The sequence below is a fragment of the Sphaeramia orbicularis genome, chromosome 15 (assembly GCF_902148855.1).
Source record: "Sphaeramia orbicularis chromosome 15, fSphaOr1.1, whole genome shotgun sequence".
NCBI classification, from domain to species: domain Eukaryota; kingdom Metazoa; phylum Chordata; class Actinopteri; order Kurtiformes; family Apogonidae; genus Sphaeramia; species Sphaeramia orbicularis.
Window position 1 is genome coordinate 8,990,745 of NC_043971.1, and position 22,147 is coordinate 9,012,891.

A 22,147-nucleotide genomic window follows, 5' to 3' on the forward strand; every position below is an offset into this window, starting at 1 on the left:
TGTAGATTGATTTGTACTGCATATGTATAAATGATAAGTCAAGGCAGAGTATTGATAATAAATTCCACTTATTTTTCTGAATAAATTTCTTTTTTTTTGAGGTTATTCACATCCTTTTTGTTTGGATAGTTTGTAAATGTAAATATTGGCATTATTGAATGTTATTTTTTTGCACTAAAACAATTTGGAATTGTAATTATTTATTGGCTGTCATGCTACAGTCTACTCTCGTTAAACCGCCCGCCGTTATACCGCCATTTCCGCCTATCGCCATCCGCCAGCCCAGTTCCATGCACAAACAACACTTATACCATTGATTTCCCGACCGTTATACCGCCAGCGTGATTGCCATCGAGTACACATACATTTTAACAATGCACTGAAACAAACGCGCCAGACGCTGATCGCGACACGCTACGAGTAGGTCTACGGAACGGCCACCGTTCATTTATCGCAGAACACTCAGTAGGTCAGGATGTCGGGAAGAGGACGTGGGATTAAGCCAAAGCCTCAAGATGATGGGGTGTCATTTCCTGACAAGGTATAATAATGCTTAAAATGTTTCCCCACTTTAAATGATCCCTTACAACATAACAGAATCAAGATTTATTTAGAAACGCAATTAGAACGGGTTAACGGAGGCAGCATAGACATCATATAGTAAAGACATGCACATTATGGACGCAATCCGTTGTAACGCCATTTTCGCTATGCTGCCAATTTGGCCATGAACGGAAGTTGGCGGTATAACGAGAGTAGACTGTATTATTTTACCGGTCCGGCCCACTGCAGATTAAATTAAGCTGAATGTGGCCCCCGGAAGAAAATGAGTTTGACACCCCTGCTTTATATAGTATATAAAGGCAAAATCAAAAGTACTCAAAAACAGCCAAAATAGGCTCAGACCCCTTAGGGTTAATATGTCAAAATTTTAGTGGGACTTTGTTTAAAAAAAGGTTAAACACGGTGTTAGTTCAGCTTTTCTGTTTTACAGTGTAGTGTGTTGCTGCACAGGTTGATGCTCTGACTAAGCTGTTACCACAACAACAGCAGCCCCCCCCCAGGCCAATCTAACAATATTGATCTAATCGATGCTTATCAATCTCTGATGTTTGGCGTCAGTGCATGGGATAAGCTCGTGCCTTCCACTGTGTATGCATGCACAAGTGTGTGTTAGCGCTAACACCGTAAATGAGGATGAAAAAATGCAGAACAGCAGAAGGAGGAGAAGACGAGACGAGAGGATATTACTTCTTAATAGGACAATACTGTGAAGGAGAAAGATGTCTCTGCAAATCAGAGCACACCTGCAGACCCCGGTGAAGCCCGACAGATCCACCGAGACACTGATGGAGTATTTGAGGCAGGAATTTGCAAATTGAAACCGATACAGATCAGGGCAACGAATTACTGCAGAGAAAGAGAGAGAGGTGGCTTCTATCTGAGGCAAACAGAAAGCATAAGCTGCTGGTAGTAAAAAGTGCAGCAAAGCGACCCCAGAGGGTAAAAAAGCAGGTTTGATCTGACATGAAAAAAGACCCCCCCCCCCCCCCCCCCCCCCAAAGGGTTTCTAAATGCCAAGATAAGAAAAAAAAGCATGCAAAGTGAGATTCAGTTGTATATATGCACTCAATATGGGGTCGAACAGTCACTCTGATCAGATATAAACAGGATTTTAAGAGCTGAGAATAAAGTAATTTAATCCATAAAGACCCAAACACCCACTGGAGACCAAAATAATTTATTACTAAAAAAGTTAATCTTATTAGTTAGTCAAATTGATATATGCCTATTTATGGTATTTGACTAAACTGTATTTATCTTATAATTTAATCATGTTTTTAGATGTAAAGCACCTTGGTCTTCTTCATGTTGTTGTAAAGTGCCATATAAATAAACTTTGATTGATTAAATACCTGTTGATCCACTAATTCTATCAAAACATGCAAATAATTGGTGTAAAATGCAAAGTAAAAAAAAAAAGCTCAGACAAATATAATCAAGTAGGAATGCACCATTATACAGTATATCACTGATATTTTCATAAATTGGTGAGTTTGGATCTGTGACAATTTGAGGAAAATGTGAGGAAGGGCTGAAAATTTTAACTATTTAGCCATATATTTGTTAAGGTCGATAAATAACAGCAAGAAAATGAAGAAAATTAATGAAATCAGAACTAATTGGTTTTACATACTCAGTCCATTTGGACCAGATATTATAACATTTTTCTTTTTCAACTGTAAGATGCATCTTACGTTAAATGGAAGTTGAATGTGTGACTTTGACTAGTTCTAAAATGTCAGATGGACATCATGCATCATGAACCAAAATGGAGAAGAAAAAATGTAATGTTACAAGTTGTTTCGCTTGAAGAATCTTTTATTTTTGCAGATGTATCCTTATTTGTACTGAACAGTGAGCGTCAAGTCTGATTTGTGTGTGTGTGGTTTTGATGAACTCACACCTGTCTGCGCTGAACTTAGAGAAAAGGTCAGATTCTACCTAAAAGATCTAATTTTAGAGCTTTAGAAAGTAGCTGTGGTAAAGAGCATAGAGCAGAAAAACCAGATTATGAACTAAGGGGATTTTGTGGTCAAGAAATGCTAGCCTAATAGCACAGGTGTTAAGCAAGAGCTGTGCACATGCAAAAGCATGTGCTTTTTCTTAGAATTAGCTTATGGAGTGACTGACATGTTCTGCCCAGTAACAACCATTAACCAATAATAAGCATGCTGCAAATGACGTCACTGAATAATGGGAGTCTCCAAGAGTCACTAAAGACTATAAAAAGGTAATAAAGGAAACTTTTTTTTTGGCTGGCTTTTTATTTTTCTCTCTGTGACGAAATGTGTGTTTGATGCCAGATTCTTTTTGTAACTTTTTCTATTTTTGCCTGAAGCAATAAATCAAGCTATTGTTTGAACTTTTTAAAAAACCTCAAACCTTCTTTTTTGGCGAGTTCTTCATTTCTCCTGGTTTGGTCCGTCCATCCGAAACGTAACTGGTGAGTTAATTTAAATTACATGACCCCCCTTCTGGTAAGCAGCCCAAGTGGAGTAGTCCAGAGCCACCGTTGGTCTAAAAATCTCTAGAACACACAGCCTTTGGTCCAGACAACCGGAGATTTTTGGTACTAAGGTGCTTTAAAGTTAAAAGAAACTGGGGCAGTAGTTCATTAACCAAAATAAATTGTGGTTTTTGAGATGTACTGCTTGCTACATGTTTAGACAACTTTGAGTGAAAAGGATATCTTTGTCAGCATTTTTATATCCTCAAAGCCCTTTCATAAGATATAAAAACTTTTAACTTTCCCCTTTGGTTTTATGTTTCAGCTCCGTGCCACTCAGCATAACATTTATAACCTCAGAAATAAACCTTTTACCATCATTTGAAGTTGTCTGTTTACATTTTATCATGAATAAAAATATATGTGTTGGAGCTGCATGCACTGACACTGATGAGATTTACTCCTTATCAAATGACGAGTCATATTTTAAATACTCGCTACCCAGCCCTAATTATAGTGGAAATGTCAGTGCATCCGTGCTGTATTCACTCACCACTGAGCTGCTCCATGAAGCAAACATTCCCATGCGCGTTGAAGGCCAGAGTATCTGGTGTTATGCAAAGGGTGTGAAAGAGGTGGGAGGGTCTGATGCTCTGCAGGGCCACCACACACTCCGCACACACTGCCCACACCTCCTCCTCAGACAGACAGCTGTCCCGCAGAGAAAGTATATCAGCCAGGGAGACATTTTCCTGCAGACACAGATGTGGAGACATGAAGACTGGGTATGCACATAAACCATCTGCATGGAAAACCACTGCAGGCTCCGGTTCAACACACTGCTTGTATCGGGGGAAAGTTCATAAATATTTTGCACTACAATAATTACTGGCTTTAAGCAAAACGCAGAGTGTAGCTTGTAGAAGCCAATAAAGTAATAACTGCCGATAATGTAATAACAGCTGATAACACTGGTCAACAACAAATTTATTGTTGAAGTTTTTTGAGCTGATTTAGGATAATTTTGGTGTGCTGAATCCAAAAATCACATTCATTTTGCTCAATCGGGTCAACTTTCTGAACTATGCTACATATTGGCTTTTTAACATTTTTGCTTACATTTATGGGCATTTTCACATCATATGATACAAAATTCTTTCATATTTCTTGCAATAAACGAGTTCTGAAGATTTTACTTTTGCCAATTTATGATTAATGTTTTTTTTTTAATATTACAGATGAATGAAATGGCTTCGACTAGAAGATCTTGCAAAAATAAGCCTGACATATTCTGCTACATCTGCGGTGAATACACCATTGTACCTAACAGGAATCCTGTTAGAAAATGATTTTTTTTCTCTTAAAACCTATTTTGGGTGAGAACTATATAAAAAAATCAACTGATAAAGTCACAAAAATGTAATCAATTTTGTGAGAAGATCAAATTTTTCAAAATCAAATTAGCAAAAAAACCTGACCTGATTGAGAAAAACAGATGTCATTTTTGGATTTAGCGGTGCAAAATGGTCCTAATTCAGTTGAAAAAACCTAGACAACTTGCAAAAAACATTTTTTGTAACCCAGTGTAATGTAATAAATTTGCCATTTTTAAAATAAGCCAGTAACGTAATAAAAGTCCTGAACTGATAATGTAACTAGAAGCACTCGGAGAGCGCAGACCTCCGCCAAGGCTGATCAGTGCCCCCCCCCCCCCCCCCCCGTGGGCCCCCCCCCACGCCAAAGAGGTTATGTTTTTGCCAGGGTTTGTTTGTCTGTCTGTCTGTCTGTTTGTTTGTCTGTCCGTTAGTGTGCAACATAACTCAAAAAGTTATGGACAGATTTTGATGAAATTTTCTGGTCTGCACCCCCCCCCCGTGGGCCCCCCCACCCCCGATCACCACCAAAATTTAATCATTTCTTCCTTATCCCATTTCCAACAAACCCAGAAAATTTCATCAAAATCTGTCCATAACTTTTTGAGTTATGTTGCACACTAACGGACAGACAGACAGACAGACAGACAGACAAACCCTGGCAAAAACATAACCTCCTTGGCGGAGGTAATAACTTTTGGCCAATAACGTTATAACTTATTGGCCGGTTATTACGTTATTGACCTGGTTAAAAAAAAAAATTCTTTGCAAATCACTGATTCTTGACATTTGGGATAAAACTGGATTTTTTTGTGAAAAAAAAGTTGTAATTAAAAAAAAAAAACATCTTAAGTCTTATGGTCATAGAACCACTTCTTGGCCACCAAGTTTTATAGTGATGCAACCACCCCATTTTGTAATTTTTTCATAAAATAGGTGTTTTTCCTGTCATTACTTCGTTTTTGTCAACACCGTCAGGGACAACAAAAAGCTAATTATTCCTATTTAATAAATAATAATGTAATAACTGAGCCAATAACGTAATAAGTTATAACGTTATTGGCCAAAAGCTATTATGTTAGGATTCTGTTGAGTTTCTGTACATTGGCTCAGAGTCTGGTTTTGACTAACTCTATATATAAAGTGTCATGAGATAACTTTTGTTGTGATCTGGCGCTATATAAATAAAATTTGATTGAGTGATTGATTTGATTGGTTTTCCCCTGTAAGTCGCTTTGGAAAAAAGCATCTGCCAAATGCATAAATGTAAATGTTATCGGTTCAGGACTTTTATTATATTATTGGCCAGATATTACATTACTGGCCTATTACATTTTAAAAGTGGCAAATTTATTACGTTATCGCCCGTTATTACATTATCGGTTGTTATTACATTATTGGCTTCTACATAGCTTGTTAGCCAAGTCAAACGTTTGATGGTGTTTTAGGATCTGAGACCAGAAGGCAAAATGTTAATATAATGATTCAACTGCTTTATTATGCTCTATATTCACATTTTTAAGTATAAATCAGGTATTTTCCTGTATTTAATGTACGGCTCATGCAGATATCCATAAAACCTTAGATTAAAGTTTAGGGTTATTATGTCAAAAACAGAGAAAACTAGAGAGAATGTGACTTTTTTTAGTAATATATATTATTAACTGAACTTAAACCCAGTGTGTCCATCCACTGTCATTGATCCAACTCCATGGGTTTTACTGGTGAATCAGTGTTGTAGAACAGGGGTGTCAAACTCATTTTCTTTCAGGGGCCACATTCAGCCCAATTTGATCTCCCGCGGGCCGGACCAGTGAAATAATACCATAATAACCTATAAATAATGACAAGTGCAAATTTTTTAGTGCAAAAAATAACATTAAATGATGAAACTATTTCTATCCAAAACAAAAAACATGTGAATAACTGAAAAAAATGAAATTTCTGAAGAAAAATAAGTACAATTTGATCAATATTCTGCCCCAATTTATGATTTATACATGTGCATTACAGATCAGATCTACCAAGACACAAAACAGGCAGAATATTGTTCAAATTGCACTTATTTTTCTTTAGACATTTCAGGTTGTTCATATTTGTTCAGGTTATTGACATTCTATTATTAAAGGATGTCAATCTAATGTTCTTTGCAATAAATCAAAGAGAAAAAATTGGTGTTGTCATTATTTATAGGCATAATGTCATATTTTTCTCACATTAAACCAAGAAGAAAATTTGGACTCATTATTTCTAGGTTATTATGCTATTATTTCTCAGATTGATGCCCTTGACTGTTAACATCTTCAGGGTAATGTTTGCATTTTGCACTTTGTAAATTCATCCCGTGGGCCAGATTGGAACCTTCAGTGGGCGGGTTTTGGCCCCCGGGCCGCATGTTTGACACCTGTGTTGTAGAAGATGACAGTGTTTCCACGGTAACTACAGAACCTCTGAACATCCAAATGGGTCATATCTGATGACCATGAAAAGATGACAAACTGGATTTCACACCATTTATTTACATGAATTGATAGGATTAATGGAATGGATATTTTTTAACCCTTAGGGGTCCACGGTCAGCGCCCTGTGACTAAATCACATGACATTTTCAACACGTCGTAACGTCAGAAATCGGTCACAGACTACTGGGATGATTGCATTTGAAAGTACTGACTTGAAACACTCTCCCACTTTTTATTTGATGTTGATAGAGCGAATACAACCGGAGATGTGACCGTTTGAACTCGGAGAAAAAAAAAAACGTGAATGAAAGTATGAAAATGAGGTGGGGGGGTGTTATATTTCTGACCATATCAGTCAAATCTATCATTAACTGAACATAAAACGAGTGTCAACAACCACTGTTATTGATCTAACTCCATGGGTTTTACTGGTGAATCAATGCTGTAGAAGATGACAGTGTTTCCATGGTAACTACAGAGCCTCTGAATGTCAAAATGGGTCATATCTGAAGACGACAAACTGGATTTTACGCCAATTATTTACATGAGTTGATAGAATTAGTGGATCAGCAGGTATTAAACACTTTATATCAGTAGATGATTTTGGTTGACGGTGGATTTTTGGGTCTTTGTGGGTTAAAATAACATTTTGACTGATACATGATGCTGATTAAATTACATTTTCTTCATTTTTTGTGTTGTTACTTATCTCCCTTTAACAAATATATGTGTAAATAGTTACAATTTTCAGCCCTTCATCACATTTTTCTCAAATGGACACAGATCCAAACTCACAAATTTATGAAAATATCAGCCCAGCTGATTTATAATGCTGCATTCCCATTTTATTATATTTGTCTGAGCTTTTTTTTTTTTTTAACTTTCCAGATTATACTTGTTTACATCCTTCTTATTTAGTCCAAACGTGCTAATTTTGAGTATTTGGGATAAACGGAAGGATTAAGTGTTGTTTCAGAGTTTGACAAAATTCTCCTCCGTCTTAAGCCAAATAAACTCCTTAAAACCCTCTAGGATTAGCTGGGAAATGCATTCTCACAACTCTGAAAGAAGCAAAACACAGCATCCACACAATTTATTGTGACTTAAATGAGGTTTCGAATGTAAGACAGCAGTGTGTTATTAGTACTGTTATTCAAGTAAGATATCTGAACTCTCAAATACAGGCAAATACAGATGGACAAATTAAAGGAAAAACAACAAAAAGTGTCATGTTCTGCACTTTTAACCCATAAAGACCCAAACAGCCACTGATATAAATACTGATATAAACTGTTTAACACCTGCTGAACCACTAATCCAGTGTTTTTAAACCTTGGGGTCGGGACGGGACCCCACGTGGGGTCTCCTAGAATTCAAATTTGGGTCGCCTGAAATTTCCACTAATTGATAAAAATAAAAACTTGCTAATTAAAAATATACGGTGAGTTGAGAGAGACAATCCCAGTACATAAAAGACGAGACAAACTGAAGCTGAAACTGAAGCACTGTGGTACTGTTTATCTTTCAAATGTTCATTGCACTGAAGAAGAAAAAAAAAAATCTGTAATTTAACAGAATTTTCACTGTTTAGTTCTTCAGTCAGTGTTTTTGTTATAATAACTCAACTTTATTCTGAGCTTCAATGAACATACAGGAAAATACCAGATTTTTGCTTAAAAATGCAAATCACAGAGCATAATATTACAGCAAATGGTGATAAGTCACTTAAGAAAAATTGAAAATAGAGAAAAAAATATTTCTGGAATATCCACAAAAGCAGCACTGGGTCTTTATGGGTTAAAATAACTGACCAACTGAATTATTAAGTTGTTGGTTTTTTTTAAACCAAAATTGCTGTTAGTATTTTCCTAAAATTGTCACTTTTTCTTCAGTTTTGTCTGTTTTCTTTACTTTTACCCTGAGCTTTTATGAACATCTATATCAGGGGTGTCAAACTCATTTTCTTTCAGGGGCCACATTCAGCTCAATTTGAGCTCCAGTGGGCCGGACCAGTCAAATATTAGCATAATAGCCTATAAATAATGACAACTCCAAATTTTTTATATGCAAAAAACATTAACCCATAAAGACCCTCTGCTACTTTAGTGTCAGTTCCCAAACTAAGTTTTCTCTGTATCTAACATTTCTTAAGTAATTTATCACCATTTATTATAATATTACCATCTGTCTTTTGCATTTTATCAGTATAAATCAAGTATTTTCCTATATTTAATTTACTGATTATGAAAATATTTATAAAAGCTCAGATTAAAGTTGAGGGTTATTATCAAAACCAGAGAAAACTGAAGAAAAAAAGGACACTTTCAGTAAAATTTTATCATTAACTGAACGTAAAACAAACATCTCCATCCACTGTCATTGATCCAACTCCATGGGTTTTACTGGTGAATCAATGTTGTAGAAGATGATGGTGTTTCCATGGTAACTGCGGAGCCTCTGAACGTCCAAATGGGTCATATCTGATGACCATGAAAAGATGAAAAACTGCATTTTACACAAATTATTTACATGCATTGATAGGATTAGTGGATCAACTGGTATTAAACAGTTTAGATCAGTAGACGGTTTGTGTCACTGGTGGCTGTTTGGGTCTTCATGGGTTAAATTTTAAAATCCTTTACATTTTACAAACTATCCAAACAAAAAAGATGTGAATAACCTGAAAAAAATTACATTTCTGAAGAAAAATTAAGAAGAAATAACAAAAATTCGATCAATATTTATATGTGCATCTACCAAGACACAGAACAGGTAGAATATTTTTAAAATTACACTTATTTTTCTTTTGACATTTCAGGTTGTTCTTATTTGTTCAGGTTATTGACATTTTATTATTAAAGGATGTCAGAATTTAATCTTCTTTGCAGTAATTCAAAGAGAAAAAAATGGCGTTGCCGTTATTTATAGGCATGATGTCATATTATTTTTTTCACATTAAACCAAGAAGAAAATCTGGAGTCATTATTTTTAGATTATGCTTTTATTTTTGAGTTTGACGCCCTTGACTGATAATATCTTCTGCACTTTGCAAATTCATCCCGCGGATCAGATTGGACCTTTTGGTGGGCCGAATTTGGCCCCCGGGCCGCATGTTTGACACCTGTGATCTATATGATCAGTGAATTAAATATAGGAAAATACCTGATTTTCACTGTAAAAATGGAAAATATAGATGATAATATTATAATAAATGGCCATAAATCACTTGGGAAATGCTAAATATAAAGAAAAATTAATTTAGGAGCTGCCATAAAAGTAGTGCTGGGTCTTAATGGGTTAAAACTGATAGATAAAAATGAAAGAATTCACCTTTTCTCTCTTTTCAAAACAATCCCCGCACTCAAATACATTTCACTCTGCCAAGTCATGTGGAACACTTTTATTAAAATGTAAATCCTGAGTGTGTTAAAAAAAAAAAAAAAAAAAAGTCCACATGTGGTTTTGACCTCATCACTCCCTGCAGAGATGCAATAAAGTGTCACCTCGCTTCTGGAGGAACCACTTCTCCAGGAGGACGCTGGGGTCGAGCTGCAGCCGATAAAACCGAAGGCAGCACAAATACGTCTAGGAGGAATACAAGTTTATAGAGGTACAAGCACCAACACCTGGCCCGGCACAGGGTTATTTGATTGATACCGAACACAACCATCATAAACACAGACTGTTCATAACGAAATCTAACCGTCTGAGAAGTTGTTGTATTTCTTTACAGATCATTCCAATTTTCCAGAGCGAAACCTCATCGAAAAACCTCTGAAATGTGAGGAGGTTGGGGAGGACGATGCATGGTCACAAGCCATCGAACAAAGCTGAGCTGCTCGCATTTTTGCACAATGAGTGGCACGAAGCAATCAAGAGTAACATGAGAGCACACCGAGACGCATGACAAGCAGGGTTTTTCCACCAAATCCCAATTTCACTATTCCAAGGTTAGCATTGCGATGATTCAAAATTAATATGATCCTAAATTAATATGATCCTGAAGTCTGAAGAGAGTAGATACTTTTATTTTTCGTTATCATTTTCTGGAAACAAAAGCTCAAATAGACAATATTTTTAACCCAGTACTACTTCTGTGGCAGTTCCCAAATGATTTTTTAATTTTTCCTCTATATTTAACCTTTCCCAAGTGATTTATCATTATTTATTACAATATTATGTTCTTTATTTTAAATTTCTTCAGTGCAAATCAGGTATTTTCCCATATTTAATTCACTGCTCATGTAGATGTTCATCAAAGCTCAGATTAAAGTTGAGGGTTATTTGATCAAAAACAGAGAAAAATGAAGAAAAAGTGACTTTTTAAGCAAATGGGTTTTAGTGGTGAATCAATGTTGTAGAAGATGATGGTGTTTCCACGGTAACTACAGAGCCTCTGAACGTCCAAATGGGTCATATCTGATGACCACGAAAAGATGAAAAACTGTATTTTACACCAGTTTTTTACCCGTGTTGATAGGATTAATGGATCAACAAGTATTAAACAGTTTAGATCAGGGGTGTCAAACTCATTTTAGTTTAGGGGCCACATACAGCCTAATATGATATAAAGTGAGCCGGACCATAAAATAATATAAATTATAGGATAATAACTTTTGAGTGAAAAAAAGTAAAATTCCGTGATGAAAATGTTTACATCTATGAATTGTACTCAAACATAACACAAACAAATATGAACAACCTGAACATTGTTAAGGAAAATAAATGCAATGTTAACAATATTACACCTTAGTTTAATATTTATCCATATGCATCACAACTCAGAGATCACAGTGGATCTACAAATACACAAAACATTAAATAACAGACAGAATATTATTAAAATTCCACATACTTCTCTTAAGAGATTTCAGGTTATTCACATTTTTTTTTAAATAAAAGGCTAGTCTGTAAATGTAAACATCTGTGTAATTTAACTTTTTTTTTTTTACAGTAAAACAAAGAAAAAATATACAGTTTTCATTATTTATAGCTTATTATGGTAGTATTTTACTGGTCTGATCATTTTGAGATTGATTTGACCTAAAATGCTTTTAACATCCTTAATTGGTAATATCTTTAGTGTGATTTTTGCATTTCACAAATTCATTCCAGGGGCCGGACTGAACCCTTTGGCGGACCGGATTTGGCCCCCGGGCCGCATGTTTGACACCTGTAGTTTAGATCATTAGATGGTTTTGGTCGCTGGTGGCTGTTTGGGTCTTTAAGGGTTAAAGAAGCAACAACAATATAAAGCTACAGACACCGATAAGTGGATAAGTAGGTATTAAAAGGAGTGATATTTTGCTTTTCTACATGGAATCATACATTTTAAAACAATTCCCTGTGGTCTACATAAACTGTAAATGCTCTGCTTGGGTCTGAATTCTTCATTAATTCAACTCCACAGGTCCATCTTCAACAATATTTCTGAGTAATGACACCAGAAAGGTGGTTTTAAGTGCTGGCCCTTTAAATGCAAATGAGCCACTTCAGGCCCCGCCCCCTCCAGGTTGTTGCTGCTGTGTCCCGTTCAACCAACAACTGAACATTTTAGGTAATCGGATCAAAGTTTGGACATATTTTTACCGCTGCTGCTGACAAACAATTATGTTGTACTCGGAGAAATGTTCGTCGGAAGTCTTGACCTTATATGTGCAAAAGCTGTGATGTAACTAGTTATAAAACGTAACAAATTAAGCAGGAATTAAAATAGGTTGTAGAAATCCACTCGATTTTTGCCAAAATGAATATAAAGATAGCTTTGCAGCACCTGGAGGGTTCAAATTCAAACTTTATGAACTATTAGGGTCCAAACACACAAATAAATGAACCAAAAACTAATAAAAGTGGGTTTAGATAAACATGACCCCTTTAAATAATTTATCACCCTTTATTATATTACCCTCTATATTTTGCATTTTACACTCAAAATCATGTATTTTCCTATATTTAATTTAGATGTTCATGAAAACTCAGTAAATTCAAAAGGTACTAACCAAAAAGAAAACTGAAGAAAAACGTACTTTTTCTGTACAGGGTGGGGAAGCAAAATTTACAATGAACATTTAGTTGTTTTTTCTCAGCAGGCACTACGTCAATTGTTTTGAAACCAAACATATATTGATGTCATAATCATACCTAACACTATTATGCATACCTTTTCAGAAACTTTTGCCCATATGAGTAATCAGGAAAGCAAACGTCAAAGAGTGTGTGATTTACTGAATGCACTCGTCACACCAAAGGAGATTTCAAAAATAGTTGGAGTGTCCATAAAGACTGTTTATAATGGAAAGAAGAGAATGACTATGAGCAAAACTATTACGAGAAAGTCTGGAAGTGGAGGAAGCAACAAAAATCGTACCAAAGCTTTTATTAAAGCTCTCAAATCCAAAATCCTAAAGGATCCAACCAAATCCGTGAGAAAAATGACAATTGAACTTGAGGTAGACAACAAGACCGTTAGAAATGCAGTAAAATATGATTTGAAGTTAAAATCTTACACAAGAACACCAAAACACTTGTTAACAACAGCTATGAAGGAAAAGAGATTGGAAAGGTGCAAGAAAATTATTACATGATTCAAGAAAAAGTCCTCCATTGTAACGATCTTTTCAGATGAAAAGATCTTCACTGTCCTGAACCGCAGAAGTGACAGATTTATCGCAAAATCTCCTTTGGTGTGACGAGTGCATTCAGTAAATCACACACTCTTTGACGTTTGCTTTCCTGATTACTCATATGGGCAAAAGTTTCTGAAAAGGTATGGATAATAGTGTTAGGTATGATTATGACATCAATATATGTTTGGTTTCAAAACAATTGACGTAGTGCCTGCTGAGAAAAAAACAACTAAATGTTCATTGTAAATTTTGCTTCCCCACCCTGTATACCAATAACTGAACATAAACCCAGTGTCTCCATCCACTGTCATTGATCCAACTGCATGGGTTTTACTGGTGAATTAATGTTGTAGAAGATGACAGCATTTCCACAGTAATGACAGAGCCTCTGAACATCCAAATGGGTCATATTTGATGACCATGAAAAGATGACAAACTGCATTTCACACCAATTATTTACATGTATTGATAGATTTTTGCCGTAATGAATATACAGATAGCTTTGCAGCACCTGGAGGGTTCAAATTCAAACGTTTTGAACTATTAGGGTTCAAATACACAAATAAAATTAACCAAAGACTAATAAAAGTGGGTTTAGTTAAATATGACCCTTTTAATATAATGATTCAACTACTTTAAGGATTTTTAATATAAGAAATTAAACCTTTCATACTGTATTAACCCTTTCATGCATGACTTATGAGAACCTTAGTCAATATTTTTTTCTAAGTGTTTTTATTCCTCTTTAGGCATGAAAAAAAAAACAATGCAATTGATTTTTTTTTTTTTATGAATCTATTTTTCGTGGAGTTACAAAAATGTCCACTCAGCTGGACACCATGCGTTTATTTTTTAAGCAAAGAAACATGTATTTAAAACTCATTAGAAAATGAAAACTACTACTACTGTGTGAAAACTATGAAATAAAAACAGTTTTAATGCCACTAATCTGACATTTTCACACATTTTTATCATACTCTAATACTAGTTATTACTCATTTCATGAAGATAATATCCTCCTGAGACCCAGGAAATTGACAATTTTAGCTTTTTTACACTAAAAAATGGTCTTGAATGGAATCTGCATTATGCAAGTTTTTTCAGATACATTTTTAAAAATCATTTTTATTTATCTATTGATTTTTTTTTAATGGAATGTCCTTTGCAATGGACAGCATTTAAGTTAAATTGTCAAACTTTTGTCCCCTATAGAGGACAAAATGCATTGCTGGGTCTCAGGAGGATATACAACCCCCCCCCCCCCCCCCCCCATCCCCCCAAAAAAACAAAAAAAAAAACCTTTTTGGTTCAGAAAACTATTAATTACAGTCTAATAACAGTTAGCAATTGATTTACACTAAAACATGTTACTGCAGATCAGGTTTATCAAGAGCAGCAAAGTTACAGTAATTGCATGAATTGCAGTGTTTTGGATGATGCGTAAGAGTCCTGATATGGAACTAAAACAACAAAATCCATGAATAAACAATAGAACAGCTGTAGAATAGCTGTCCACTGTAGTGACCACTATGCATGAAACGGTTAATCTGTTCCTTGCCATCAATTTAGCATTAATTTTTACCTATTATTATTATTATTTATGACTGAAAAACCACAAGGCCAGAATGAATCAGTGATACTTAATTTTAAAGGTAACAAATGGCGACTAATAAAATTATGTTTAGCAAAATATGACCCCTTTAACCCTTTCATGCATGGTGGTCACTACAGTGGACAGTTATTCTACAGCTGTTCTCTTGTATATTCATGGATTTTGTTGTTTTAGTTCCTTATCAGCCAACATAGTGGATGCTTATGCACCATCCCATACACTGCAATTCATACAATTACTGTAACTTTGCAGCTCTTGATAAACCTGATCTGCAGTAACATGTTTGAGTGTATATCAATTGCTAATTTTTTTTTTTTTTTTACATATCCTCCTAAGACTCAGCAATGCATTTTGTCCTCTATAGGGGACAAAAGTTCGACAGTTTAGCTTAAATGCTGTCCATTGCAAAGGACATTCCATTAAAAAAAAAAAAATAAATAAATAAATAAATCAAATAAATAAAAATTATTTTTCAAATGTATCTGAAAAAACTTGCATGATGCAGATTCCAATCAAGACAATTTTTTAGTGTAAAAAAGCTAAAATTGTCAATTTCCTGGGTCTCAGGAGGATGGTATCTTCATGAAATGAGTCATAACTAATGTTAGAGTATGATAAAATGTGAAGAAACATTAGCAATTTAGCAATTAGTGGCATTAAAAATGTTTTTATTTCATAGTTTTCACACAGTATATCACTTTCTGATTATGTGTTTTAAATACATGTTTTTTTGCTTCAAAAATTTAATGCATGGTATCCAGCTGAGTGGACATTTTTTTTGTAACTCCACAAAAAATAGATTCATAAAAAAATTTAAATTGCATTGTTTTTTTCATGCCTAAAGAGGAATAAAAACACTCAAGAAAGAATATTGACAAAGGTTCTCATAATTTATGCATGAAAGGGTTAAACATTTTAGATCAGTAGATGCTTCTGGTTGACGGTGAATGTTTGGGTCTTAATGGGTTAATTTAATTCAATTTACCAGAAATGTTGTGAGTAGTTTCTGGAACAAAGAAAAATGCTGGTTATATTGAAAAACACATACTTAAAAATAGCCAAACTAGTGGTTTGGACATTTTTTCCAGTAGTCTCTTAATTTTTTCCAGAGCTGTTGGTTTCTCACAGCATGAACTAGCCATGCATGAAACTGAAAATCCTTATCATGTATGAATACGGTGAACGTTTTGATGACGACGAATGCAACTGGAAACATTATAATCTGTGCATAATACGATGCAATGAATTTAAAATTAAAAACAGTACAGAGTTTCAGATTTAACAGTACTCTCTCTGACACCAGCAACAGTTCGTTCTGACTTTTCTTTGCATCTAAAGACAAACCATGACATCCTGCACATGTCAATCGCATGCTATGCTTTGACTTTTCACACCCGCATATACACACACTGTATCTTCTGCAATCCACCATAACCAAATAGTCCCATTTATTCTGGCAGACTCGGTGATCTCACAGATTCCACGGAGGAACCGGGATAATGCTGCGGTCTGATAATTACAGGATCGTCTGTTCCATTTGCAAGCGAACACAAAAGCCAGCCTCAGCTCAGATCAAGGGGTCAAAGTGGGAGTGAAGGGTATCACAATGCAGCAGTTGTTAAATGTTAAATCTAGTACTCCCATTAGCATGAACACATAACCTTTTATTGCTTCAGTGGGTTTATTTATATCGGACAAGTGTATCTGTGAATGGGAACTAAGACAGTGGAGGCTTAGCTTTGTTTTACAGGCAAATACAGATGGACAAATTAAAGGAAAAACAACATAGAGTGTAATGTTCTACATCTTTAACCCATAAAGACCCAAACAGCCACTGATATAAATACTGATATAAACTGTTTAACACCTGCCGAACCACTAATCCCGTGTTTTTCAACCTTAGGGTCAGGATGGGACCCCAAGTGGGGTCACTTGGAATTCAAATTGGGGTCACCTGAAATTGAAGCACTGTGGTACTGTTTATTTTTCAAATCATTGCACTGGAAAAAAAAAAAAAAAATCTGTAATTTAACAAAATTTTCACTGTTTATTTTACAGATTTTTTTCCCGTATTGTTAAGAAACGGGAAAATATCAATGAAATTACAAAAACAGACTGATTTTACATGTCAAATGTGAAATAACATTAAAAAACTGTAACTGTGAATAAGCAAAAATTGCAATTTTTTAAAAGAATTTTTTTTCTTTTTCACAGAAAACTACAGCTAAAATACATTTGCAAATGTATCATAATTTCACAAATATTTCTTTTCTTTGCTAAAAAAGTCAATTTTCCTTAATTTTTCTCTATTTCTAATGAGTGAGTGAGTGAGTGAGTGAGTAAGATAGATAGATAGATAGATAGATAGATAGATAGATAGATAGATAGATAGATAGATAGATAGATAGATAGAAGTTGGGGAAATTTCATAGTTAACAGCAGTAATGTACAACAAACAAGTGTAAAGAAAAAGAAGGGTAGAAAAAAAAACATGAACAAGTGGGAAAGGAAATATAAAAGAAAATGAGGATTTTACTATTTATACAGATATTTATATAAGATAGACAGATATATAGAGACATATAATTATACATTTCAAAATGTAAATAGTATTTACATATTTACATTGTGGCTGCACATGGTGTACAGGTGTAAATACAAAAACCCCTAACTTCAATTTGAGCTTTTCTGAACATCTCCATGATCAGTGAATTAAATATAGGAAAATACCTGATTTATACATAAAGCAGCGTATGAATTTCATCACAATTTTTTTTTTTCAAATGTGTAAAATTTCTAATAATTGACCAAAAAAAAAAAAAATACTAATAAAAAATAAATGGTGAGTTGAGAGAGACAATCACAATACATAGACATGACAAGCTGAAACTGAAACTGCAGCACTGTGGTTCTGTTTATCTGTCAAATGTTCATTGTGGTCGGTTTCAGATGCTGCAGCTCTTTCATAATTCATAGTTTGAGTTCTTGTTTGTTCAGTATTAATTGTCAGCCTTGGAAATCCAAGCTGGACTGACTGTACATATCCTGACCAAGGAAAATAAAATTCTCACTTTGTGCAGTAATCTACACCTGGCTTTACTACCTCCATCCATAATAATATATATTATATAGACTAAATGTCATGTAAAATTAACATTTATTTGCAACACAGTATAACAAACTATTACATGATCAAAAACAAATTAATTTTAGAAAAAAAATCTCTGTTTTGAACGTCCGGGGTCACCAGAAATTTGTGATGTTATAAGGGGGTCTCTGCCAAAAAAGGTTGGGAACCACTGCACTAATCCTATCAATACATGTAAATAATTAAAAAAAAAACAAACAAAAAAACAATTAGAAAGGGAGTTACTGGTATTAGACAAACAAGAGGTGCACATGGAGAGGGCATGAACGACAGAAAAAAGACAAAAATCCAGGTACTCACTTGGTTGGAAAAAGTAGACATTGTAAAAAGTCTTAATGTCATGACGGCACTTAGATTAATTCTTCGGGGCTGGAGTTAAAAACACACCAACGCCTGTCGGCATAAGCCTTCTTCAGGGTGTTACAAAGAAAGAGGACGACACTAATTTATGCTCATGGACTGCAGGTGTGGCAGCCAGGAAAAGTTTTTCAGGCACTAAGTGGGAGTAAGTCGACACTCCCTTATAATTAGAGGACAGAACATGTAGAAATGAGGGGGGAAAAAAAACACAAAATAAAAATTAACATAAAAATAATAATAATAAAAAATAAAATACAATAATTTAACTCTTAGGGGTCTGAGCCTATTTTGGCCGTTTTTGAGTACTTTTGATTTTGCCTTTATATACTATATAAAGAAATGTTTATTATACCCATGTTTAGTATCTTTTTTTTCAGCACAACTTCATCTATCTCATCTATTAATTTTCAATTTACCTACTATATCAACACAAAAGGCCAAAAAAAATCACAAAAAATATAAAATCCAATTTGAAAGATTTATAGAATTTATTGCATAAATAACACAAAGATGCTTAACGACCCTTTTCAAAGACTTTAAAAGTGAATACTGGTTCCAAATATTAGGTATATAGAATCAAAATTGTAATAAATTAAAACTATACTCAAATATTCGACATAAAATCATATCTTTACATAGGTGTTTTCTCCGGTTTTCTCCCCCCACCCCCCACCCCCACTCCTGGTCCTCCCAGGTTCTGCATCCGTTTCAGGTGGGGGTCATTCTCACCCTTACCTTTAATGCTAATGCAGTCTGTGGATTAGAATCTGCAGATTTAGCCTTTTTTTTTCCATTTTGAAAGAGGACAAAAAATTACGACTATATGGTAAGAACTACAACGCCCCCCCACCTAATTTTCATACTTTTATTCACGTTTTTTTCGAGTTCAAACCATTATATCTCCGGTTGTATTTGCTCTTTCAACATCAAATAAAAAGTGGGAGAGTGTTTCAGGTCCGCACTTTCAAATGCAATCATCCCAGTAGTCTTTGTGACCGACTTCTGATGTTACGACATATTGAAAATGTCATGTGATTGAGTCACGGGGCAGTGACCGCGGACCCATAAGGGTTAAAAAAATATCCATTCCATTAATCCTATCAATACATGTAAATAATTGGTGTAAAATACAGTTTGTCATCTTTTCATGGTCGTCAGATATGACCCATTTGGACGTTCAGAGGCTCCGTAGTTACCATGGAAACAATGTCATCTTCTACAACATTGATTCACCAGTAAAACCCATGGAGTTGGATCAATGACAGTGGATGGAGACACTTCGTTTATGTTCAGTTGTTTATATTTTCACAGTTTTTTCTGATTCTGATATATCACTGTTGCTGCTGCTTATCCACCACCGCTTTAACTGTTACTGTTGCTGCATACTGTGAAATTTTGTATATATTAAGTATTTGTTTTATTATTTTTACGTCCGCCAAGGAATGGTGGAGGTCATGCTTTCACTGGGGTTTGTTTGTTTGTTTGTTTGTTTGTTTGTTAGCCAGATAAGTCAACAAGTTATGGACTGATTTGGATGAAATTTTCAGGAAATGTTGATATTGGCACAAGGAACAAATGGTTACACTTTGGTGGTGATCGGGCAATGGGGGAGGGGGGCTCTCCGAGTGCTTTTCTATACTGAACAAAAATATAAACGCACCACTTTTGTTTTGTTCCCATTTTTCATGAGCTGAACTCAAAGATCTAAAACTTTTTCTACGAACACAAAAGGCCTATTTCTCTCAAATATTGTTCATAAATTTGTCTAATCTGTGTTAGTGAGCACTTCTCCTTTGTCCTTTGCTGAGATAATCCATCCACCTCACAGGTGTGGCAGATCAAGATGCTGATTAGACAGCAGGATTATTGCACAGGTGTGACTTAGGCTGGCCACAATAAAGGCCACTCTAAAATGTGCAGTTTTACTGTATTGGGAGGTCCGGGGGGGTCAGAAAACCAGTCAGTATTTGGTGTGACCACCATTTTCCTCGCACAGTCTTCTTCATGAATTCTCTGAAACAGCTTTGGAGATGGCTTATGGTAGAGAAATGAACATTCAATTCACAGGCAAAAGCTCTGGTGAAGATTCCTGAAGTCAGCATGCCAATTTCATATTCCCTCAAAACTTGTGACATCTGTGATATTGTGCTGTGTGATAAAACTGCACATTTTAGAGTGGCTTTTTATTGTGGCCAGCCTAAGGCACACCTGTGCAAAAATCCTGCTGTCTAATCAGCATCTTGATATGCCACACCTGTGAGGTGGATGGATTATCTCAGCAAAGAAGAAGTGTTCACTAACACAAATTTAAACAGATTTGTGAACAATATTTGAGAGAAATAAACCTTGTGTGTACACAGAAAAAGTTTTAGATCTTTGAATTCAGCTCATGAAAAATGGGAGCAAAAACAAAAGTGGTGCGTTTATATTTTTGTTCAGTATAGTTTTAAAGTTTTTAACCCTTTCATGCATAAGTCACTCCAGTGGACAGTTCTTCTCCAGCTGTTCTCTTGTATATTCATGGGTTTAGTTGTTTTAGTTCCATATCAGCCAACACAGTGGACACTTACGCATCATCTCATATCCTGACATCCATACCATTACTGTAACTTTGCTGTTCTTAATAAACCTGATCTGCACTAACATGTTTGAGTGTAAATCAATTATTTGTTAGACAAGAAGGCTTTTTTTTGCACATTATCTCGATGAAGTGAGGAATTAATAGCATTAGAATGTGTTAAAATGTGAGAAAACATCAGATTATCAGCATTAAACATGCTTTTATTTCATTGTTTTCATATCCTTCTCTGATATTGGGTTTTAAACACATGTTTCTTTACTTCAAAAATTAAATGCATGGATATTTTTGTAACTCCACAGAAAAAAACAAACAAACCTTGATCGCATTGTTTTTTTTTAACGCCTAAGGAGGAATAAAACACTGAAGAAAAAAATCTTGACTAAAGTTCTCACAATTAATGCATGAAAGGGTAAATTTTTTTTTCTTTTTTTTTTTCTTTTTTTTGGTAGTTTTATTCTACCCTACTCACCGTTTGTGTATTCTATTTTAGATTTTATCCTTTATCTTTCTTATGCTACAAACTGAGACCTGGGAAACTACATTTCTATCAAGTACCATTGATCGAATAACAATAAAACTGAGTCTGAATCCGATATCCTTCAACTTTAATCTGAGCTTTTATGAACATCTATATTAGGGGTCTCAAACTCATTTTCTTTCAGGGGCCACATTCAGTCTGATTTGATTTCCAGTGGGCCGGACCAGTAAAACAATAGTATAATAACCTGTAAATAATGACAACTCCAAATTTTTGTCTTTGTTTTAGCACAAAACCCCCCATTAATTATGAAAATTCTTACTTTTATAAACTACCCCAACAAAATGATGAGAATAACCTGAAAAAACTGAAATTTCTTAAGAGAATTAAGTGCAATTTTAACAATATTATGCCTCAATTATTATTTTACATGTGCATTATGGATCAGATCTACAAACACACTAAACAGGCAGAAAATTGTTAAACTTGTGCTTAAC

General features: G+C 34.9%; 1 protein-coding gene across 1 annotated transcript in view; it reads right to left on the bottom strand.

Moving 5' to 3' along the window:
* The window catches only part of kndc1 (kinase non-catalytic C-lobe domain containing 1), a 214,492-nt gene that overhangs the window by 172,094 nt on the left and 20,251 nt on the right, over positions 1-22,147 (bottom strand). The window contains exon 2 of the mRNA XM_030156898.1: positions 3,564-3,762. Coding sequence (XP_030012758.1) covers positions 3,564-3,762 — 199 coding nt within the window. The remainder of the gene's footprint in view (positions 1-3,563; positions 3,763-22,147) is intronic.